The sequence below is a fragment of the Prionailurus viverrinus genome, chromosome A1 (genome assembly GCF_022837055.1).
Source record: "Prionailurus viverrinus isolate Anna chromosome A1, UM_Priviv_1.0, whole genome shotgun sequence".
Classification (NCBI taxonomy): domain Eukaryota; kingdom Metazoa; phylum Chordata; class Mammalia; order Carnivora; family Felidae; genus Prionailurus; species Prionailurus viverrinus.
In genome coordinates, this window is record NC_062561.1 from 109,289,065 (window position 1) to 109,311,123 (window position 22,059).

Consider the following 22,059-nt stretch of genomic DNA (forward strand, 5'->3'; position numbering starts at 1 on the left):
TATTCAGCTCTTCATTTTGGCTCTGGTTGTGATCTCATGGTTGGTGTTTTCCAGCCCCACATCAGGCTCTGTGCTGACAGCACAGATCCTGCTTAGGATCCTCGCTCTCACTCTCTTTGCTCCTCCCCTGCTCGCATGCTCTCTGTCTCTCAAAATAAATGAACTTTAAAAAAAAATTTACAGAAACTAAATTTCTACATTTTAATTACAAAACCAGAAAAGTAAATATAAATTCAAAGCTCTAATGATAGGCTCCCAGCCAATTAATCTGAAAAGAAGAAATTGCTTACCTGCAAAATCATTATTACAGCCACTTGACAGGTCTATGACTCTAGAAACAATAACTCTCCTACTCTACAGCTTCTACAATACATCCCAGAAATTTTACCATTCCAGTTCCTATTAACATTCCATTATATATCCATCTCTTGGCTCTCTAAAGAAGCTTCCTTCCAACAGGTAGAGTTAGGAATATGGGCTATTTCCATGGCAGATAACAGCATGAAGAACTCACACTATTCTTCAACCTTCAGGCCAGAAACAATACAAGTAAATAGTATTTACACCAAATTTGCCACAAGAGTCACATGGAGTTGTATGCCTACAAGAACTGTGAAATACGGAAGGGTGTATGAAATTTGGTGAGGAGTAAACAAATATGCCACAGAATGGAATTGCTAGGTAATGAAGTGAGTATTTTCTACCTCACTAAATAATGCCAGATTGTTTTCCAAAGTTGTTTTGTACCAATGTATACTATACAGGGATTCTTACTGCTCCACATTCTTGTTAATATTTGGTACCATCCAACTTTTGGCCATCGCCAAACTAATGCCAATCCGCTTGCACTGTTCTTGCCCCAAATATTCTGGCTGTGGAATCAGCAGATACCCTCACCAACCAAAAGTTACCCAGATTAGTGAATTCTGTTCTTAGTTTGCTAAGAGTGTGTATCATAAATGGAAGTTGAATTTTATGAAATAAGTCTGCATCTGCTGACTAATTATGTAGTCTTCCTCCTTTAATAAATAAAATAACACTTATATAATTCAATGAGCAGACACTGTTGAAATTGCCTTACATATCCTAACTCATTCAATCTTTCCAATGAACTAGTGAAGTATTAGTTACATTTAACAGATAGTGAAATGCAGACACCGAGATTTACTTACTTGGCACAGGTACTACCACCAAACAACAAAGAACAATGAGGTTTCAGGGTCTGGGTTCTTAATTCTCTCTCAAAACCTATTAGGTTTAGAGCAAGTTATCTAATACCTTGGTGTTTCAGTTTTCTCATCTATAAAGGAGGGTAATGTCACCTACCTCATAAAGCTGTTTTTACAATTAAATGAAGTAATATATCTGAAGTCCTTAAAACAATTCCTGAAACATCATAAAGCACTACATAAATATTTTGCTAACATTCTCTTACCTTTTCAACTTCAATCTATCTATACATAGATTCCATTTCTTATTCTTAGATTAGTTATCTATGGCTTGTTTATTTTTATTATTTTTAGCAAGTTTTGCCTATTTCAAAAAACTAAGTTTCAGCTTTGCGCAGTGGCAGTATCGTAGCCAATAAGGTTTATCCGAGGTGCGATTATTGCTAATTGAAAAAACTAAGTTTCATTTTCTCTTGCACATTCATTTTCTAGTTCATTAATTTGGGGGCTCTTATATTTTTTAATTTTTTTAATTTTTATTATTTTTTAATATGAAATTTATTGTCAAATTGGTTTCCATACAACACCCAGTGCTCAGCCCAACAGGTGACCTCCTCAATACCCATCACCCACTCTCCCCTCCCTTCCACCCCCCATCAACCCTCAGTTCGTTCTCAGTTTTTGAGTCTCTTATGGTTTGGCTCCCTCCCTAACTTCTTTTTCCCTTCCCCTCCCCCATGGTCTTCTGTTAAGTTTCTCAGGATCCACATAGGAGTGAAAACATATGGTATCTGTCTTTCTCTGTATGACTGATTTCACTTAGCATAACACTCTCCAGTTCCATCCACGTTGCTACAAAAGGCCATATTTCATTCTTTCTCATTGCCACGTAGTATTCCATTGTGAATTTCGTTAACCACAATTTCATTATCCATTCACCAGTTGATGGACATTTAGGTTCTTTCCATAATTTGGCTACTGTTGAAAGTGCTGCTATAAACATTGGGGTACAAGTGCCCCTATGCATCAGCACTCCTATATCCCTTAGGTAAATTCCTAGCAGTGATATTGCTGGGTCATAGGGTAGATCTATTTTTAATTTTTTGAGGAACCTCCAAACTGTTTTCCAGAGTGGCTGCACCAGTATGCATTCCCACCAACAATGCAAGAGGGTTCCCATTTCTCCACATCCTCGCCAGCATCTATGGTCTCCTCATTTGTTCATTTTAGCCACTCTAACTGGCATGATGTGGTATCTGAGTGTGGTTTTGATTTGTATTTCCCTGATGAGGAGTGACGTTCAGCATCTTTTCATGTGCCTGTTGGACATCTGGATGTCTTCCTTAGAGAAGTGTCTATTCATGTTTTCTGCCCATTTCTTCACTGGATTATTTGTTTTTCAGGTGTGGAGTTTGGTGAGTTCTTTATAGATTTTGGATACTAGTCCTTTGTCCAATATGTCATTTGCAAATATCTTCTTCCATGCTGTTGGTTGCCTTTTAGTTTTGTTGATTGTTTCCATTGCAGTGCTGAAGATTGTTATCTTCATGAGGTCCCAATAGCTCATTTTTGCTTTTAATTCCCTTGCCTTTAGAGATGTGTCAAGTAAGAAATTGCTGCGGCTGAGGTCAGAGAGGTCTTTTCCTGCTTTCTCCTCCAGGGTTTTGATGGTTTCCTGTCTCTCATTCAGGTCCTTTATCCATTTTGAGTTTATTTTTGTGAGTGGTGTAAGAAAGTGGTCTAGTTTCATTCTTCTGCATGTTGCTGTCCAGTTCTCCCAGCACCATTTGTTAAAGAGACTGTCTTTTTTCCACTGGATATTCTTTCCTGCTTTGTCAATGAGTTGGCCATACTTTTGTGGGCCCAATGCTGGAGTCTCTATTCGATTCCATTGATCTATGTGTCTGTTTTTGTGCCAATACCATGCTGTCTTGATAATTACAGCTTTGTAGTAGAGGCTAAAGTCTGGGATTGTGATGTCTCCCTCTTTGGTCTTCTTCTTCAATATTACTTTGGCTATTCGGGGCCTTTGTGGTTCCATACAAATTTTAGGATTGCTTGTTCTAGCTTCGAGAAGAATGTTGGTGCAATTTTGATTGGGATTGCATTGAATGTGTAGATAGCCTTGGGAGTATTGACATTTTAACAATATTTATTCTTCCAATCCATGAGCATGGAATGTTTTTTCCATTTCTTTATATCTCCCTCAATTTCATTCATCAGCTTTCTATAGTTTTCAGCATACAGATCTTTTGCATCTTTGGTTAGGTTTATTCCTAGCTTATTTTATGATTCTTGGTGCCATTGTGAATGGGATCAGTTTCTTTATTTGTCTTTCTGTTGCTTCATTATTAGTGTATAAGAATGCAACTGATTTCTGTACATTGATTTTGTATCCTGCGATTTCGCTGAATTCATGTATCAGTTCTAGTAGACTTTTGGTGCAGTCTATCGGATTTTCCATGTATAATACCATGTCATCTGCAAAAAGTGAAAGCTTGACTTCATCTTTGCCAATTTTGATGCCTTTGATTTCCTTTTGTTGTCTGTATTATTTCTTTTTCAAGTTTATTCTGTTTTCTCCTTTCTAACTCCTTAAGTAGAACACTCAAGTCATATTTTGAACCGTTCCTTCTTCTCTTATGTAAACGTTATAAATTACTGTCATTGAAGCTTTAGCTACATCCAAGTTTTGTAATATGGTATTTATTATAATTCAATTCTAGTTACTTTAAATTTCCATTTAGGTTTTCTTTTCCCTGACTCATAAGTTGTTTCCCTAACTGCTCTATGAATGTCAGGGGAAAAAATGTGTTTCCTCTAATTGCTAGTTTCATGCTGATTTTGTTTTCAAAATCTTTTTGTTTTTAAGATTTTATTTTTAAGTAATGTCTACACCCAAAGTGGGCTTGAACTCACAACCGCAAGATCACGAGTCCATGCTCCATTCACAGAGCCAGCCAGGCGCCCCCAGAATCTTTTTTATTCTTAAGCTTTTTTTGCTACTTCTAGAGAGGCCAAGAAGGTCTAGAGTGGCTAGACCTTCAATAACTAGAAGAGATATGTTTAAAAGTCACCTACTATGGGGCTCCTGGGTGGCTCAGTCGGTTAAGCACCCGACTTCAGCTCAGGTCATGATCTCACAGTTCATGAGTTCGAGCCCTTAATCAGGCTCTATACTGATTTTGTGCCTCTCTTTGCCCATCCCCTGCTCATGCTTTCTCTCTCCACCCCCCCACTCTCTCTCTCACACACACAAAAAAATAAAAATAAAAAAATCACCGACTATAGATGTGTCCATATCTCCTGGACATTTCTGCTTCATGTATTTCCAAAAATACTCTTCTTGGTGAGTTAACCTTTTATCATTACATTTATCATTAATAATTTTCATGTCTATTTTAACTGATGTGACTGCAGTTATCAGCTTTCTTTTTGTTGTCTCAGTATCTTTTTCTGTTTTTTTTTGCTTTCAATCTTTCTATATTTGTATATCTTGAATATATGCTCTTTAAGCAGCAGATACAGATAGATATTATTTTTTCCAGTCCAACAAATTTTTGTCTTCTCTGCATTATTTAGTCTGCTTTCACTTAATGTGGTTTTTATAATGTGCTGGAATTTATTTTACTACATGATTCTATTGCTTTGTACTTGTTCTGTAACTTATGTTCTTTTTCGTACCCCTTCTTACATTCTTTTTAGTTCTCTTTCTATATTCTATTTTCATTCTAATAATTTGGAAATTACTCTACTTTTATTCATTTAGATGTGTAGCCTTGAAATTTTACCATGCATACTTCATACTTTAGTTAATATCTTTATTCTCAAAACATAATAGAACCTTATGAAATAGAAAGGGGGCATGGGAATATGGTAGAGTAAGAGGACCCTGAGCTGAGCCCCTTCCACGTTTTCAACTAGATATCATCCACATCCAAGTCAATAAACCAGACAGCACCTGAAGAATGACAGAACAAACTCCACAACTAAATACAGAGAAGCAAATGCATTTGAAAAGCTAAGAAGGTCAGGAAGGTGGAGGGAGGATGCCCACAGGAGGCAGGGAGCTGCACGAGCACAGAGGGCAGAGAAACTGGCCCTCACACCAGGGAGCGCACACAGGAAAAACTAATCCCCATAATGCCTGGCTTTAAAAGTCAGAGAAGCTGAACTCAGTGAGTTAGTAAGAACCAGTAAGGCTAAGAACCTGGAGCTTTGGAGGTCAGCTGACTCAGCACTGAGTGAGCCCAAAAGGCAAGTGATAGCCCAGTCATCACCCTTAAAGAGACAGCAGCCTACACAGAGAGGCAACAGCAACAACAACAACCAAAGAAATGGCAATTTACACAACACTGAGGCAAAGAGAACACAGATCTCTTCACAATTATTTCTGAGTGTGTTGGGGGACTTCTCTGAAAATGAGAGAGGTGGCAGGTGCCATTTTCCTCTCCCAGCCCAGAGTATAAGCACAGAGACATACGCGAGAAGCAGGGCTGCACAGACACTTGCTACCTAACCTGCTAGCAGCGTACCATGCTCACAAGTTCTAAGGAGAATTTGCCCACTCCAAGCCTACTGGCCTCAGCCCTGGGCTCAGGACAAATTTTGTTAAAGCTGAAGGGGCACCCCATCCAGCAGGCCTAGTGCACAGCTGTCACCATGCACTGTGTGCATCCATCCCACTGCACCCAGCTGTTCACCCTCAGCCACTTTCTTGTGTGTCACACAGGCACATTCCCCTGGCCACCCTGGCACACAGGGCCCAGACACCTCAGTACTTCAGAGGGTCCAGCACAGGACTAGTAGCCTGCTGCAAATTTTGCTAACACTGTCGCCCTGCTCCCAAGTTCCCTCACATGCATGCCACCCCAGAGCTGACCTGCCTGAGTCCCAATGACACCACAGAGAAAAAGTACAGCCCACAACAGCCAGAGTCAGTGCAGAGACTGCAATGAAAGGAAATGTGACTCAGGCACAAAAGCAGGGAATAAGCAACACACTTAGGATACTCTCCTGAAAGCCAGGTTCTGATAAAGAAGAGACACTGCTCTGCTGGGCATTCCAGGACCTTTTCTTCATAAAGTCACTACTTTCAAGAGGAGAAGACACAGCTGACTTTCTTTAACACAGAGATGCAAACAAAATAAGGAGACAGAGAAATTTATCCCAAATGAAAGAACAGAACAAGGTCACACTGAGCGATCTAAGAGTAAGAGATATAAGTAACATGCCTGATAAAGAATTGAAAACAATGATCATAAGAATACTCACTGGACTCCAGAAAAGAATTCAAGAAATGAGTGAGACTCTTAACACAGATATAAAAAAACAACACAGGAGAGAAGGCACAATCAATGAAATGAGAAACACACTTGATGGAATCAAGAGGAGGATAGAAGAAGCAGAAGAATAAATAAGTGACCTAGAAGACAAGGTAATGGAAAGTAATCAAGGTGAACAAAAGTGACAGAAAAAAACTGTCCAAAATGAGAACAGACTTAGGGAACTCAGTTGACACCACCACATGTAATAACATTCATGTTATAGGAGAAGTTCCAGAAAAAGAGAAAGGAGGTGGCAGAAAATTTATTTAAAGAAGAGCTATTATCTGGGGAAGGAAACATAGCCAGATCAAGGCGTCACAGAGAACCCCCCAACAGGATCAACAAAAACAGACCCACACCAAGGCATGTTACAATTAAATTTGCAAAATATAGTGATAAAGAAAAAAATTTTAAATCCGCAAGCCAAAGAGGCCTTAACTTACAAGGGAAAACCCATGAGGCTAGGAGGAAATTTCTCAACAGAAATTTAGCAAGCCAGAAGGGAGTGGCATGATATATTCAATATGCTGAATGGGAAAAATCTGCAACCAAAGCTACTCTAGCCAGCAAGGCTTTCATTCAGAATAAAATAAGAGAGAGATTTCTCAAACAACAACCAAAGGAGTTCATGACCACCAAACCAGCTCTCCAAGAAATATTAAAAGGGACTTTCTCAATGGAAAAGAGACCAAAAGTGACAATATAGAAGTAGAAAACACAAAAGTAGTAACAATTAATTACTCTTTCTGTAAAAAAAAATATCAGTCAAGGAACTCATTAAAAAAAAGGATATAAAATATAATATGGGGCACCTGGGTGGCTCAGTCAGTTGGGCATCTGACTCTTGATCTCAGCTCAGGTCATGACCTCATGTTTCATAAGTTCAAGCCCCATGTCAGGCTCTTCACTGACAGCGTGGAGCCTGCTTGGAATTCTCTCTCCCTTGCTCTCTGCCCCTACCCCACTCATCCTCTCTCTTTCTCTCTCTCTCTCTCTCTTCCTATCCCTCCCTCCATCCCTCCCTCAAGAAAAATGAATAAATGTAAAAAAAATTTTTTTTTTTTAAATACAATAACAAGAGCACCTGAGTGGCTCAATCGGTTAAGCATCCAACTTCGGCTCAGGTCATGATCTTGCCATTCCTGAGTTCAAGCGCCATATCAGGCTCTGTGGTGACAGCTCAGAGCCTGGAACCTGTTTCAGATTCTGTGTCTCCCTCTCTCTCTCTGCCCCTCCCCTGCTAGTGCGCTCTCTCTCTCTCTCTCTCTCTCAAAAGTAAATAAACATTAAAAAAAAAATACAATAACATACTCTTAAAACATGGGGAGAAAAGGAAAGAATGGGTTCAAACTTAAATGACCATCAACTTATTATATAGACTGCTATATGCATTAGAGGTTATATAAAAAACTAACGGCAACCATTTGTCAAAAACCACTAATAAATATGCAAAGAATAAAATGAAAACAATCAAAATATATCACTTAAAAATCAAAAAACCATGAAATAAAGACAAGAAATGAAAAAAATCTACAGAAACCACAAAATAAGCAATAATATGGCAATAAATGCATAACTAGCAATAATTATTTTGAATGGAAATGGACTAAATGCTCCCCTCAAAAGACACACGGTGATAAAATGGATTTAAAAAAAACAAGACCCATCTATATGCTGCCTACAAGAGACCCATTTTAGACTATATACACCTGCAGATTTAAAGTGAGGGTATGGAGAAACATCTATCATGGAAATATGTATCAAAGGGAAACCAGAGTAACAAAGCTTATATCAAACAAAATAGACTTCAAAACAAAGACAGTAACAAGAGACAAAAAAGGACACTATATAATAATAAAGAAGATAATTCAACAAGAAGATCTAACAACTGTAAATATTAATGCACTCAACCAACAGAGGAGCACCTAAATACATAAAACAGCAAATAAAAAATAAATAAAATAAAGGAACTAGTTGATAATAATACAATAATGCTAGGGGACTTTAACACCCTGCTTACATTAATAGACAGATTATCTAAACAGAACATCAACAAGTAAACAATGGCTCTGAATGACACACAGGAACAGATGAATTTAACAAATATATTCAGAACATTCCATTGCAAAACAGCATAATACACATTCTATTCAAACACACACAGAACATTCTCCAGAACAGATCACATATTAGCCCGCAAAACAAACCTCAACAAATTAAAGAGGACTGAAATCATACCATGCATATTGTCTGGCCATAATGCTATGAAACTAGAAGTCAACCACAAGAAAAAATCTAGAAAGATCACAAACACATGAAGGTTAAATAACATGCTACTAAACAATGAATAAGTCAACAAAGAAACAAAGAAGAAATAAAAAAAAATATGGAAACAAATAAAAATGAAGACACAACAGTCCAAAACCTCTAGGATGCAGCAAAAGTGGTTCTAAGAGGGAAGTTTATACAACACAGGCCTACCTTAAGAAGCAAGAAAAATTTCAAACACACAGCTTAATCTTATACCTCAACAAACTAGAAAAAGAACAACAAAAAAACCTAAAACCAGCAGAATGAAGAAAATAATAAAGATGAGAGCAAAAATAAATCACACAGAAACTAAAATAACAATACAACAGATCAGTGAAACCAGGAGCTGGTTCTTTGGGGAAAAAAAAAAAATCAATAAAATTAATAAAGCTCCAGCCAAACTTTTCAAGAAAAAGAGTAAGGGCTCAAATAAAATCACAAATGAGAGAGAAGAAGTAACCAACACCATAGAAAAACAAACAGAGAATATTATGAAAAACTATATGCCAACAAATTGGATGACCTAGAAGAAAAGGGTAAAAACATACAAACTATCAAAACTTAAACAGGAGGAAACAGAAAATTGAACCAACCAATGACCAGAAAAGAAACTGAGTCAGTAATACAAAAAATCCCAACAAACAAAAGTCCAGGACTAGACGGCTATAAAAAAGAGCTAACACCTATTCTTCTTAAACTCTTCCAAAAATTAGAAGAGGAAGGAAAACTTTCAAATTCATTCTGAGGTCAGCATTACCCTGATACCAAAACCAGATAAAAGATACCACTAAAAAGGAGAACTACAGGCCAATATCCCTAATGAACACAGATGCAAAAATTCTCAGTAAAACACCAGCAAACCAAATTAAACAATTCATTTTAAAAATCACCACAGTCGGGGCGCCTGGGTGGCGCAGTCGGTTAAGCATCCGACTTCAGCCAGGTCACGATCTCTCAGTCCGTGAGTTCGAGCCCCGTGTCAGGCTCTGGGCTGATGGCTCAGAGCCTGGAGCCTGTTTCCGATTCTGTGTCTCCCTCTCTCTCTGCCCCTCCCCTGTTCATGCTCTGTCTCTCTCTGTCCCAAAAATAAATAAAACGTTGAAAAAAAAATTTTTTTTTTAAAAAATAAAAATCACCACAGTCAAGGGGTTGCAAGTGTGTTTCAATATTCACAAATCAATGAGTGTGATACATCACATCAACAGGAGATAAGATAAAAGCCACGTGATCATTACAATAGATGCAGAAAAACCAGTTGACAAAGTACAACATCCATTCGTGATAAAAAAAAAAAAAAAAAAACTCTCAACAAAACAGGTTTAGAGTAAACATACCTCAACATAATAAAGACCATCTATTAAAAAACCCAGAGTTACCATCATCCTTAATAAGGGAAAAATAGCTTTTCCTCTAAGTTCAGGAAGAAGACAAGGAGGTCCACTCTCACCACTTTTATTCACCTGGGTTTAGAGGTCAGGTTTAGAATCTTGCAGTTCGTGAGTTCAAGCCCCACACCAGGCTCACTGCTGTCAGTGCAGAGCCCACTTCAGATGCTGTGTCCCTCTCTGCCTCTCTCCTGCTCATGCTTGCACTCTCTCCCTCTCTCTCAAAAATAAACATTAAAAATAATTTAAAAAATGAAACAATCAACAAAACAATCAACAGCTAAGGAAACAATCAGCAAACCTAAAAGGCAACTGACAGAATGCGAGAAGATATTTGCAAATGACATATCTGATAAAGGGTTAGCATCCAAAATATACAAAGAACTTATAAAACTTAACACCCAAAAAACCAATAATCCAACTTAAAATAGGTAGAAGACATGAAAAGACATTTCTCCAAAGGAGACATACAGATGGCCAACAGACACATGAAAAGATGCTCAACATCATTCATCATTAGGGAAATGCACATCAAAACAACAGTAAGATATCACCTCATACCTGTCATATGACTAACATCAACAACACAAGAAACAATAGGTGTTGGCCATGATGCTGAGAAAGGGGAACTCTGCTGCACTGTTTTGGGGAATGCAAACTGGTTCAGCCACTCTGGAAAAGAGTGGAGGTTCCTCAAAAAGTTAAAAATAGAACTACCCTATGATCCAACAACTGCACTACTGGTTATTTACCCAAAGAATACAAAAATACTGATTCAAAGGGATACGTGCACCCCTGTTTATGGCAGCATTATTTGCAATAGCCAAGATATGGAAACAGCCCAAGGATCCAAGTGGAAGATTGTAAGCTTCTAGGGATTTATCCATCTCTTCTAGGTTGTTCAATTTATTGATGTATAATTGTTCACAGTAGTTTTTTTCTGATTTTTTGCATTCTGTAATATCAGTTGTAACTTCTCTCTCATTTCTGATTTCATTCATGTGAGCCATCTTTTTTTCTCTTAGGAAGTCTAGCTAAATGTTTGTCATTTTTATCTTTCCAAAGAACCAGTTCTTAGCATCACTGATCTTTTCTATTGTCTTTTTGTCTCCACCTCATTGATACCCACTCAGATCTTTATTATTTCCTTCCTTCCACTTACTTGGGTATCATTTGTTCTTTTTTTTCTATTTCCTTTACATGTAAAGTTAGATTGTTTGAGATTTTTCATGTTTCTTGAGGTAGGTCTTTATTGCTATGAAATTCCCTTCTATAACCACTTCTGTTGCATCCCAAAGATTTTGGTATATCATATTTCGGTTTTCATTTGTCTCTAGATATTCTTTTATTTCTCCTTTGATTTCCTCAATCAAATTTTTATGGTTTTTCCATTTTTCTTCTTGTAATTGATTTCTGGTTTTATATTACTGTGGTTGAAAAAATGCTTATATGCTTTCAATTTTCTTGAACTTATTCGGAGTTGTTCTGGGACCTAATGTGATCTATCCTGGAAAATGTTTCATGTGGACTTGACAAGAATGTGTATTCTGCAACTTTTGGATGGCATGTTCTCTCTATATATCTATTAAATCCATCTGGTCTAACATATCATTTAAAACCAATGTTTCCTTATCAGTATCGTCTAGATTATCTACCCATTGACATAAGTGGGGTATTAATGTTGCCTACTATTATTCTGTGGTCAATTTCTCTCATCAAGTCTTTCAATATGTGCTTTATGTATTTTAGTGCTTCTATGCCAAGCACATATATGTTTATAAATGCTGTATCTTCTTGCTAAATTAACCACTTTATCATTATGCATTGCTCCTGTCTTTTATTACATTCTTTGTTTTCAAGTCCATTTTGATAGAAGGACAACTACGTCAGCTTTGTTTTCATCTCCATTTGCATGGAATATCTTTTTCCATCCCTCTATTTTCAGTCTCTGTGTGTCCTTATTCTGGAGTGAGTCTCTTATAGGCAGCATACAGATAAGTCTTTTTTAAAATCCTCTGAGCCACTCTATGTCTTTGGGTTGGTAAATTAGTTCATTTACACTTAAAGTAATTATTGATAGGTGTGTATTTATTGCCACTTTATTAACTGTTTTATGGTTGTTTTTGTAATTCCTCTCTGTTCTTCTCTTTTTTTCTTCACTCTTGGTAACTTTCTTGATAATTTCTTATTGTTATGTTTAGATTCCTTTCTCATTTTCTTTTATATGTTTACTACAAGGTTTTGCTTTGTGGTTACCATGAAGTTCTCATATAACATCCTCTATACAACAGTCTATTTTGAGTTGATAGTAACTTACATTTGAATATATTCCAAAAATGTACATTTTTATTCTTCCACAATGTTTTATGTTTTTGATATTGCAGCTTACACATTTTTATTTTATGTATCCCTGAGTAAGTTATTGTAGTCTTAGTTTCATCTCTTGATATTCATACTAGTTTTATGTGATTAAGCCACTACCTTTACTGTATATTTATATTTTCCAATGAGATTTTAGCTTTACTACGTTTATCATTAATTTTTATCATAATTAATTAGCCATTTATTTTCCCCTTAAAGAAATCCCTTCAGCATTTCTTATAAAGCTGGTTGCTGGTAATGAACTCTATCAGCTTTTGCTTATTGGAAAAAATCCTATTCTAAAATATAACCTTGGGGCATCTGGGTGACTCAGTCAGTTAAGCATCCGACTTCAACTCAGGTCATGATCTCGCGATTCGTGAGTTCAAGCCCCACATCGGGCTCTGTGCTGACAGCTCAGAGCCTGGAGCCTTCTTCAGATTCTGTATCTCCCCCTCTCTCTGCTCCTCCCCTGCTCGCATTCTCTCTCTCCCTCAAAATAAATAAACATTTAAAAAAAATTTTTTAAAGATAACCTTGCTAGGTAGTGAATTCTTAATTGCAGGTTTTCTCCTTTCAGTACTTTGAATAGGTCACACCATGCTCTTCTAGCCTAGAAAGTTTCTGCTGAAAAATCTGCCTCTAGTACTATGGGGTTTCCCTCGTATAGAGCGTTGTTTTTCTCTTGCTGCTTTTCAACGTGGTTTTTTTTTTTTTTTTTTTTTTTTTGGGACAGAGAGAGACAGAGCATGAACGGGGGAGGGGCAGAGAGAGAGGGAGACACAGAATCGGAAACAGGCTCCAGGCTCCGAGCCATCAGCCCAGAGCCCGACGCGGGGCTCGAACTCATGGACTGCGAGATCGTGACCTGGCTGAAGTCGGACGCTTAACCGACTGCGCCACCCAGGCACCCCTCTCTTGCTGCTTTTAAGTCTCTCTTTAACTTTTGACATTTTAATTATAATGTGTTTCGGTGTGATCTCTTTATCTTATTTAGAATTCTCTGGGATTCCTGGGCCTGAGTGTCTGTTTCCTAACCCAGAATGAGGAAGTTTTCAGCCATTATTTCTTCAAGCAATTGTTCTGCTCCTTTCTCTCTCTCCTTCTAGGGTCCCTATAACGTGGATGTTATTCTGCTTGATGTTGTTGCAAAGTTCCCTTAAGGCATCTTCACTTTTAAAAATTCTTTTTGCTGCTGTCTAGGTAACTTTTCGTTGCTTTGTCTTCTAGCACACTGATCCATTCTTCTGCTTCATCCAGTTTGATGATAAACTCCTCTAATATATTTTCCAGTTCAGTTTCTGTATTCTTCAACTCTGTGACTTCTTTTTGCTCCTTTCTTTGTATATTTTTTGTATATTTTGTACATGTTATACAAAATATATTTTGTATATTTTTTGAAGTTTTCACTGTGTTCATTCATTTCCCTTTTGAGTTTAGTGATCATATTTATAACCATTACTTTGAACTCTTTATCAAGTAGATTACTTACCTCCGCCTCAGTGAAGTCTTTTTCTGAGATTCTGTCTTGTTCTTTTGTCTAGAACATATTTTTCTAACTATTCATTTTACCCAATTCTAATTCTTCACATTAGGTGAAATAGCTACCTCTCACAGTCTTAAAGAAATGGCCTTTTGTAAGAAATGACATGTGGGGCCCAGAAGCTCAAACCCCCTTCCACCCGGCAACCAGAGCTAGGCACTTAACGGGCACCCCCCATGTGGGCTGAATACAACATCTGGATATGACAAAGCTGCAGCTACAATGTGGGGAGTGGGGTGTACTTACCCAGACAGCTGTGGCACAGAGGTGCAGGGTACTTGCCCAGCCAGCTATAGTGCAGCTGCAGCTCAGGGGGTGTGAGATGCTTACAGGCTGACTGTGATATGGCATATGGGGGGTGGAGCACACCCACCTGCACTAACAGGTTAGGACATTGCCAAAGTGGTGCTCACAAATGCTGGCATTTACAAGAGAGACTGAGATGACAAAAATAGCACCCACCAGCAATTCTGTGGCCAGAGAGAGTACCAACAGATTCCTGCCCTTCTGGCAGTCCCTTTAAGAATAAAGACTAAGACTTTCTCCTTCACATATGGTCCAGGTGCTTTTCAATCTGCTCATTTTTTGCTAGCTCCTAGGGTGAGTGAGTCTGCCTGCAAGACCTTTAAGAGGAGGTTCTCCATTTCCTACAGTTCAATGGTTCTCCTGGACATAGTCTCCACTGGTCTTACACTTTGGGGACTTGTTTCTATAGTGCAGAATCCAAGGGTTGGGGTACCTGATGTGGAGCACAAAACACTTGCTCCTCAGGGGAAAGATTTTTAGGATCCCTCCTGATTGCAGGTCAGTGTAAGGTCAGGGCCGGGATTTCTGGCAAGAGTGTTATCTCTGCCTCTCCTACTCATCTCGATGTGGCCCTTTTGTTCTTTGCCGTGGAAGAACTGTTTGTCTGGTTTTCAGAACTTTTCCAGAGGAAGTTATTTCAAATGTAGCTATAGATTTGCTGTGTCCAGTGAGAGAAGGTGAGTTCAGGATCTTCCCACACCTCTATCTTAAAATGTCCCTTTGAAGTCCAAGTTTTACAATCTGAATACTGAAGCTGTATTTCAATCACCTATTTTCCTTCAGTAAACATGGTTCTGAAAAATAAATCTAATACTACTACTTAGAGACAGAAAAGCAAAACAAGTTAACAATAAAATATGTTTGCAATTCTCTGCAAAGTTAGACTCTTATGACCAAATATTACTGCCAAAGAGCATTGACATGTAATTACTTACAATTCTCAGCTTCTCGCTTTAATAAGAAAAGTATGATCCCACAGGATTCTCTGTAAAGACTATTAAAACTTTCTACTATTTCTAATATAGAATTAAAAGGTACGATTTATGGAAAAGTGGTATTTTTTAAATAACAAAAGCCCTTGTAAATGCACCAAATATTTAGAAAGCACAGTGAAAAAAACCAAAATTTCTCAAATGCAATTCTTACAAATATTGACATTAAAAAGCCAGCTTAAGAACTTCAGAAGCTTAAAATGTGACACAAAATCAGAATACTGAAAGTGAAAACATAACAAAGCATTAAAGAAGGTTTTGCCTACAAAAATAAAAAGCGTTAGCAGTGAAGCCATTTTTCACCTCATTTACTCCACATCTATCTTTCTCCCCTAAACATGCTCATCTCAAAAAACAAAAAAAAAAAATTAAGGTCACTAATTATCTCCAACATGACAAATCCAATAGATACTTTTCTCTTGGTCATCTCACAAGACCTGTCAGCAACCAGCATACAAAAGAGTTCATCATACCATCCTTCTTCAAACACTTCCCCCTTGGAGCTTTCCTAACACCACACACCCCTGGCTTTCCCATGGTTTCTCGTGCCATTTTCTTCTGTAGAAAAGACTTTCTTCTCCTACATCTGTACTTTTAAAATTTCTTCAGAGCAAAGCCCTGTTCTTTCCAATACCCAATCTACACCTTTTCCTAGATGATCTCATCCCTCCCGTTAGTTTTAATATTAACCATAAACCCAAATTCCTATCTCCAGTCACAACTCTATTGTGAATCAACCTCTGCCATGAATTCTCGATTTACTTCATTGAACTGTCAACTGGACATCTCGAAGTGGATATCTCAGTGGCAAGTAAAACTAGACCAAATGTCCAAAATAGAACTTTTGACTCTCCCTCTGCCTTGAAATTATTTCATACATACATTCTACATATATTTACTAAGCATATGTTCAGGCACTGTGCTGTATATTGGCACAACAATGTGAACTTGGGGGAGATGGATGGTAAGTTGTAAAAAGAGCTGTGATGAATATAAATCATGCCTTATGATACAGAATAAGGGGGGAAAGCTGCTGCTGATACACTAGTCAAAACATGCCTCTACAATCTTGTATCTTCTCCCTCAAAAAATGGCACCAATCTAAAGGCTCCAGGCAGAAACCTAGGTATCTGTTTCCCACAAACAATCCAACAGGCAGCTCTACAGGGTTCTAACTCTAAACCCACCTTGAAGTTGAAGAGAACACAAGCAAGCAAAAAAGAGAGATATGGACACATAATGACAATTTTAACAGATATCACAGTAGGAAATGCATTAAGCTATGGGAGAAAACTGCAGCGAAACCCAACTCAGTCTGGGAGAAATCAGAAAAAGCTTCCCGGAGGAAGGACAATTAGGATAAGTCCAGATGATCACTAAAAAAATGCCAATCAAAAAAGATATACACGACTATGTCAAGAACAGAGAATAGGACAGCATAGCACATCAGAGAATCTAAAACATGTCCAAGGTGATAAAATCATAGAAGAGGGAGAGGGGATTAAGAAAAGGTCAAAGGAAAGCAGAAATTATCAAAGATTAAAAAGATCATGGCACAAGGGCACAGAAGTCAACTTGAAAAGTCTTCTATGGGCCAAATACGGGACAATTTGGACTATAAGCAATTAAAATACATCAAAATCCAGAAGCTTGTGATGACAAAAAATGAAAATTAAAGTGAAAACTTTCACCGATCAATTCATTATAAATTATTCTGACAAATGATAAAGGCAAACAATCAAATATATGTTACCTTTCCTATAGCAAAGAGTAGCCAAATAGGTGGTAAGAGAAATCTCTTCCAGGAAATAAATGTGGGAAGAATTAAAGAATCAGGATATCACCATTTCACAATTCCTAACAAGATAGTGGATTCAGACAATAATCAACAAAAGATGCTAAAACCATTCAGGAAAGGAGAATCTTATAATAGAAAAACAAGGCTGATACAATGTGAAATTACTCATCAATCTAAGCATCACTAAAAGGGGGACAACTTGACACTATGTAATTCTAATCGAAAGGAAGTATACGAAAAACATCTATGGTATATTTTTATTAAAAAAAAAACAAACAAACCTGGACCTGAATCTAATAAAGTATCTAACTACCAGTTCTCAGGAAATAGATAATAAGCTAAAGCAGTGGTCCTCAATCTTGAGCATGAGAATAACCTGGAAGGAACTGGTTAAAACACACATTGCTGGGAAGCACTGAATTAAAGAAACCCATAAGAAAGCAAACATAAAGAATGTGGGAAATTTTAAAGGAAAAATAACCCAATTTCAGCAACAAATCCTATTTTAAAAGGGTGAGAGGGATGTTATAGAATCAAAATTACTTAAGCAACGTAACTGCAAATATAATATACAGACCCTTTTAAGATTCTAATCCAAACAAAGCCACTGCAAAAAGACATACTGAAACAACTAAGAAAATATTAATATAGCCTAAGAATAGATAATATTAAGAAATATCTACAATAATAGAATAATGGCTATGTTTTTTAAAATGACCTTAAGTTAATTTAAAAACAAGGTCAAGGCTAGAAACTTTGCAAAAGCCACACAATATACAGCCACTTTAAGGAGCTTGGGCCCAAACAGAATGGTTTTACACATAAACATGGAATCATCATAGCACAACAACTTCTGGTTTCTGAATGTCATGTGCTAATAAGCACTGCATTAAGTACTTAACCATGACTTATCTCTTTGAATCCTTAAAATAACTCTGTAATGCAGATAATAAATTCTATAACACTTTGCATGCTGATCATAATCAGAATTAGCATTTGTAAAGGATGAAACATTGAGAATAGTCTGGAGAAAGGCAAGAGGAACAGAAAAAAGAACAATTAAGAGATTGTTACAGCAGGGTAAGAATTTCTGATACAGACAGGAAGAGCAAAAGTTCACGTATTAAGAATAAAACAAAAATACAGAATTTTTTAACTAAATATTAATTATGTCCTACAGACATTTAGCTCTGAAACAAACTTCTTCTCCAAAGTAGACTTCTTCTCAGAAATTTTATTTTTAAATTAAAGAATCATTTCATATGCACTATAGTTATTGGACTTACACTTAATTCTTCCATTGCAAAGTGGTGTGATGGAGAAAACATAAAACTATTCATTTTCCTAAAAGAAACTTCTTCCCCAAATTCTCCAAACTATGAAACAAGTTATTGTTTTAATTCTACAAATCAATGAAATAATATCCCTGTGATATTTTTCACACTCATCTCCGGCTCAAGAAGCTTAGATAAGCACACAATATTTTAAGGCTCCTAAAGCTTCATATCACAAGTTTCTCCTATCCTAGAGCCCTACTGTGACTTATTACCACTGTGCCTTGTATATTGTTAACTCTAGAAACTGACTCTTAGACGCTGACCTATGGTTAGTTGCCAATGGCTAACAGTGTCCAAGTCAGATTTAACAACTTAAGCTGACTAAAACAAAACAAAACCAAAAAAGGATTCTAGAAAGGAAAGCATGATATACTGGAATGAAATTTTAATCTACTCTAAAACCTGAGTTACATCATTTGTTATTAGGGAAATGCAAATCAAAACCACAATAAGATTCCACTACATCCACTAAAATGGCTATAATCAGAAAGACTCAAAAATGGTCAACACGGTAAATATTGTTGGTGTTTTTTACAATACAAAAAAAAAAAAAAAAACCTTTGAAAGACCAGCAATATCAGCTTTTGGAGAGGATAGAGTAACTGTAACCTTCACACACTGCCGGTGGGAAAACAAAATGGTACAATTACTTCAGAAAAGTTTAGCAATTTTTAAAAAAAATTTCTTTCCTTTTTGAAGGTCACTTATTTATTTCGAGAGAGAGAGAGTGCATAGGCACAAGTGGGGGAGTGGCAGAGAGAGAAAGGACAGAGAATCTCCCAAGCAGGCTCCATGCTGTTGGGACAGAGATGAATGCAGGGCTGGATCTCATGACCCTGAGACCATGACCTGAGCCAAGATCGAGAGTTGGACGACCAACTAACCAAGCGACCCAGGCACCCCAAGTTTTTAAAAAGTTAAGCATATACCTAGCATGTGACCCAGCAATCCCACTCCTAGGTAACCATCCAAGAGATATGAAAACATATGTCTGCATAAAGATTTGTACACAAATGTTCATAGCAGCATTGTTCATCACAGCCCAAATCTGGAAACAACCCAAATGTTTGCCAGTTGGTAGTGAATGGATAAACATATTTTGGTACATCCATACAATGGAATACTACTCAGCAACAAAATAGAAAGAACTACTGATAAGTGCAACTTAGATGAATCTCAAAATCATCACTCTGATTTAAAACAAGCCAGACAGATTTATAAGAAATCTGTCTTATATGATCACATATGTCTTAAATGATCACATTTATAAGAAATTTTAGAAAAGTCAAACCTTTTGTCATTAGAGCAGATAAGGGACTGCCTTGAGTGACAATAGTTTAAGAATGGACTGCAAAGAGGCTTAAGGGAACTTTCTGGGGATGGAAGTATTCTAAAACTTCACTGGGGTAGTGAGTACAAAACTGTGTACATATAACAAAATTCACAGAACTGTGCTCTTAGAATGGCTCAATTTCATTGCATGTAAATTATAGCCCAGTGAAGTTGTTTAAAAAAAAAATACCTGGGCTAACTAGATCTACAAGTTACTAGCTGTGTAAATGTTAGTTTTCATTTTCTCACATTTACACTTGTACACATTTTATTTTTAAAAGCAATCATTTCTAAATTTTACTGCACTTATTGGGCTTACACATAATTCTTACTTCCACTGGAAAAAGGATCACATAGTTATCTATATTGCTACTTGCTCTATCTCACAAGGTTGTTGTGAAATATCACATGAGATAACTAATGAGAAAGTACTTTGGCAACTCTAAAGTACTATTACACAACTGTATAGTAGGCTTTACATTTTTTAAAAATAGACACGAAAATTTTTTTTCACGAGTGAGTGACTTGAGACCCTTGGAAACCTGAGTACCCCAAAGTCAATCTTTGCCCAGAAATGGAAAGCCTAATCAAGTGTCACCTTTATAATATTCTCAACCTGCTTTCTACTGACTCCTGATTTACTGGATGTCTCAATGGAGTATTAACTAGACTACACTTTCATCTTTCAAAAGAAAATCAGGAAAGAAATGTTTTTTAAAAGTTATTAGATGAGCATGGCAAGGCATTTATTTCCAAGTGCAAAAGACCCAAACCTAGCAAAACATCTTTTACTAAATAAACACCTTTCCAAAATGTCCATACTGAGATTTTTCTTCCTCTAAAAGTCAGTGAATTTCTTTCCATTTAATACTACAATTCCACATGTATTACTCAATGTTTAATAATGTGACCTGCATTACAAAGAGAGTGAACAATTTTAAGAATATCAAAACCTTGTACCAGTGTGGTACAGTCATTTCAAACTTTTGCCTGTTGCAAAATTTAACAGACTCTCATTTTTTCCTACTACTACTGAACAACTGGGCTCTCTGCTGTCCTACCAGGTTTGAGTGCTACGTGACATTTAGCCCAGTTATATTTACAAGTTTCCACACCGCAGCAAGTATGAAGGCTATGTGAAAGACATAACCTCTTCTTCAAATGCGGTTTGGAGACAAAATTTTACCTTGAATTCACGTTTCTATTACATTAAATCTTACAATTCTACTAAGTTTTTTCTGCCAGCAACAGGTAGTGCAACCAAAAATGAACAAAGCCTGTAATACCACAAAAGATTTTGCTATCGTTTTCAATTTTTAGACTTATTTTTGGTAAATTCTAACGGGATGATTCGATGGTCAATTCTAAGACCGTGCTTCATCTGAATCAGTCCAGTCAGTAGTAACCATAACCTCTTAGGTTTCATCTTTCTCCTTCGATAACACTAAGATCGCTCGTTCCGGCAACTGCACACCTCCAGTATACGTTTCCAAGAAACCTGAAAGAATGGCACCTTGCCTACTTGCTCCTCTAGTCTTCTACCCTCAGAAGGTTGCCCAAAACGTGCAGCTCTCTCCACAACAGCGAGTAAGGGGAATGGAACACCCAGAGGGCGACTTGGTCGCTAGGAGGAGGGGAGAACTTCTCAGCCCAGAGGACGGAGGCTGAGATCCAACCCAGCCCGCTCCCAACTCTACTCGCTTCCAGGAAGGAGTGTGGACCCTACGCTCAGGCCGCGGTGGTCGGGGGGAAGGCACAGCCGCGCGTGGAAGTCGGGCAGGACATAAACAAACAGACCGGGAGGTGGGGGAAGGGGCCAGCGGAGGGATAGGGGTGGTGGGGAGGCAGGACCTCGCTCTAGCCCTCTAGCACAAGTCCCCAGCTGCCCAGCCCCGCCTCACTGAGGCCCAGGTCCAAGTACCCGTGCAGCAATGCCGCGCGGACACGAACACCGAAGGCCCCTGCACATCTGGAGCCCCAAGCTCACAAGGCCATCGGCTCCGCGCCCCCCCGCCCCGCAGCGCCCTACCTGAACGCGCAATCTGGGTCTCGAGCGTCCCGACCGGGCGCGCCCAGCCCGCTCCTCTTGCTGAAGAGCTTCTGGAACAGCGTAGGGGCCATGCTGACCACGGCCAGATCAGGGTTGTTCCTTAGGGCGATTGCTAGGCCCCCGCTCCTAGAGCCGCCCCGCCACCCCCA

At 37.9% G+C, this 22,059-nt stretch overlaps 1 protein-coding gene and 1 non-coding gene across 4 annotated transcripts in view; one reads left to right on the forward strand and one right to left on the reverse strand.

Moving 5' to 3' along the window:
* The window catches only part of FNIP1 (folliculin interacting protein 1), a 153,833-nt gene extending 131,774 nt beyond the window's left edge, over window positions 1-22,059 (reverse strand). For 2 of the 3 annotated variants that reach the window (XM_047873308.1, XM_047873297.1), the window contains exon 1: window positions 21,890-22,059. In XM_047873308.1, the coding sequence (XP_047729264.1) occupies window positions 21,890-21,981 (92 nt within the window). In that variant the 5' untranslated portion in view covers window positions 21,982-22,059. The remainder of the gene's footprint in view (window positions 1-21,889) is intronic. The other variant, XM_047873315.1, reaches the window with a different exon arrangement.
* On the forward strand, window positions 1,556-1,694 carry LOC125146857 (U4 spliceosomal RNA). Its single transcript, XR_007144908.1, has one exon. It is a non-coding gene; the product is annotated as a U4 spliceosomal RNA (small nuclear RNA).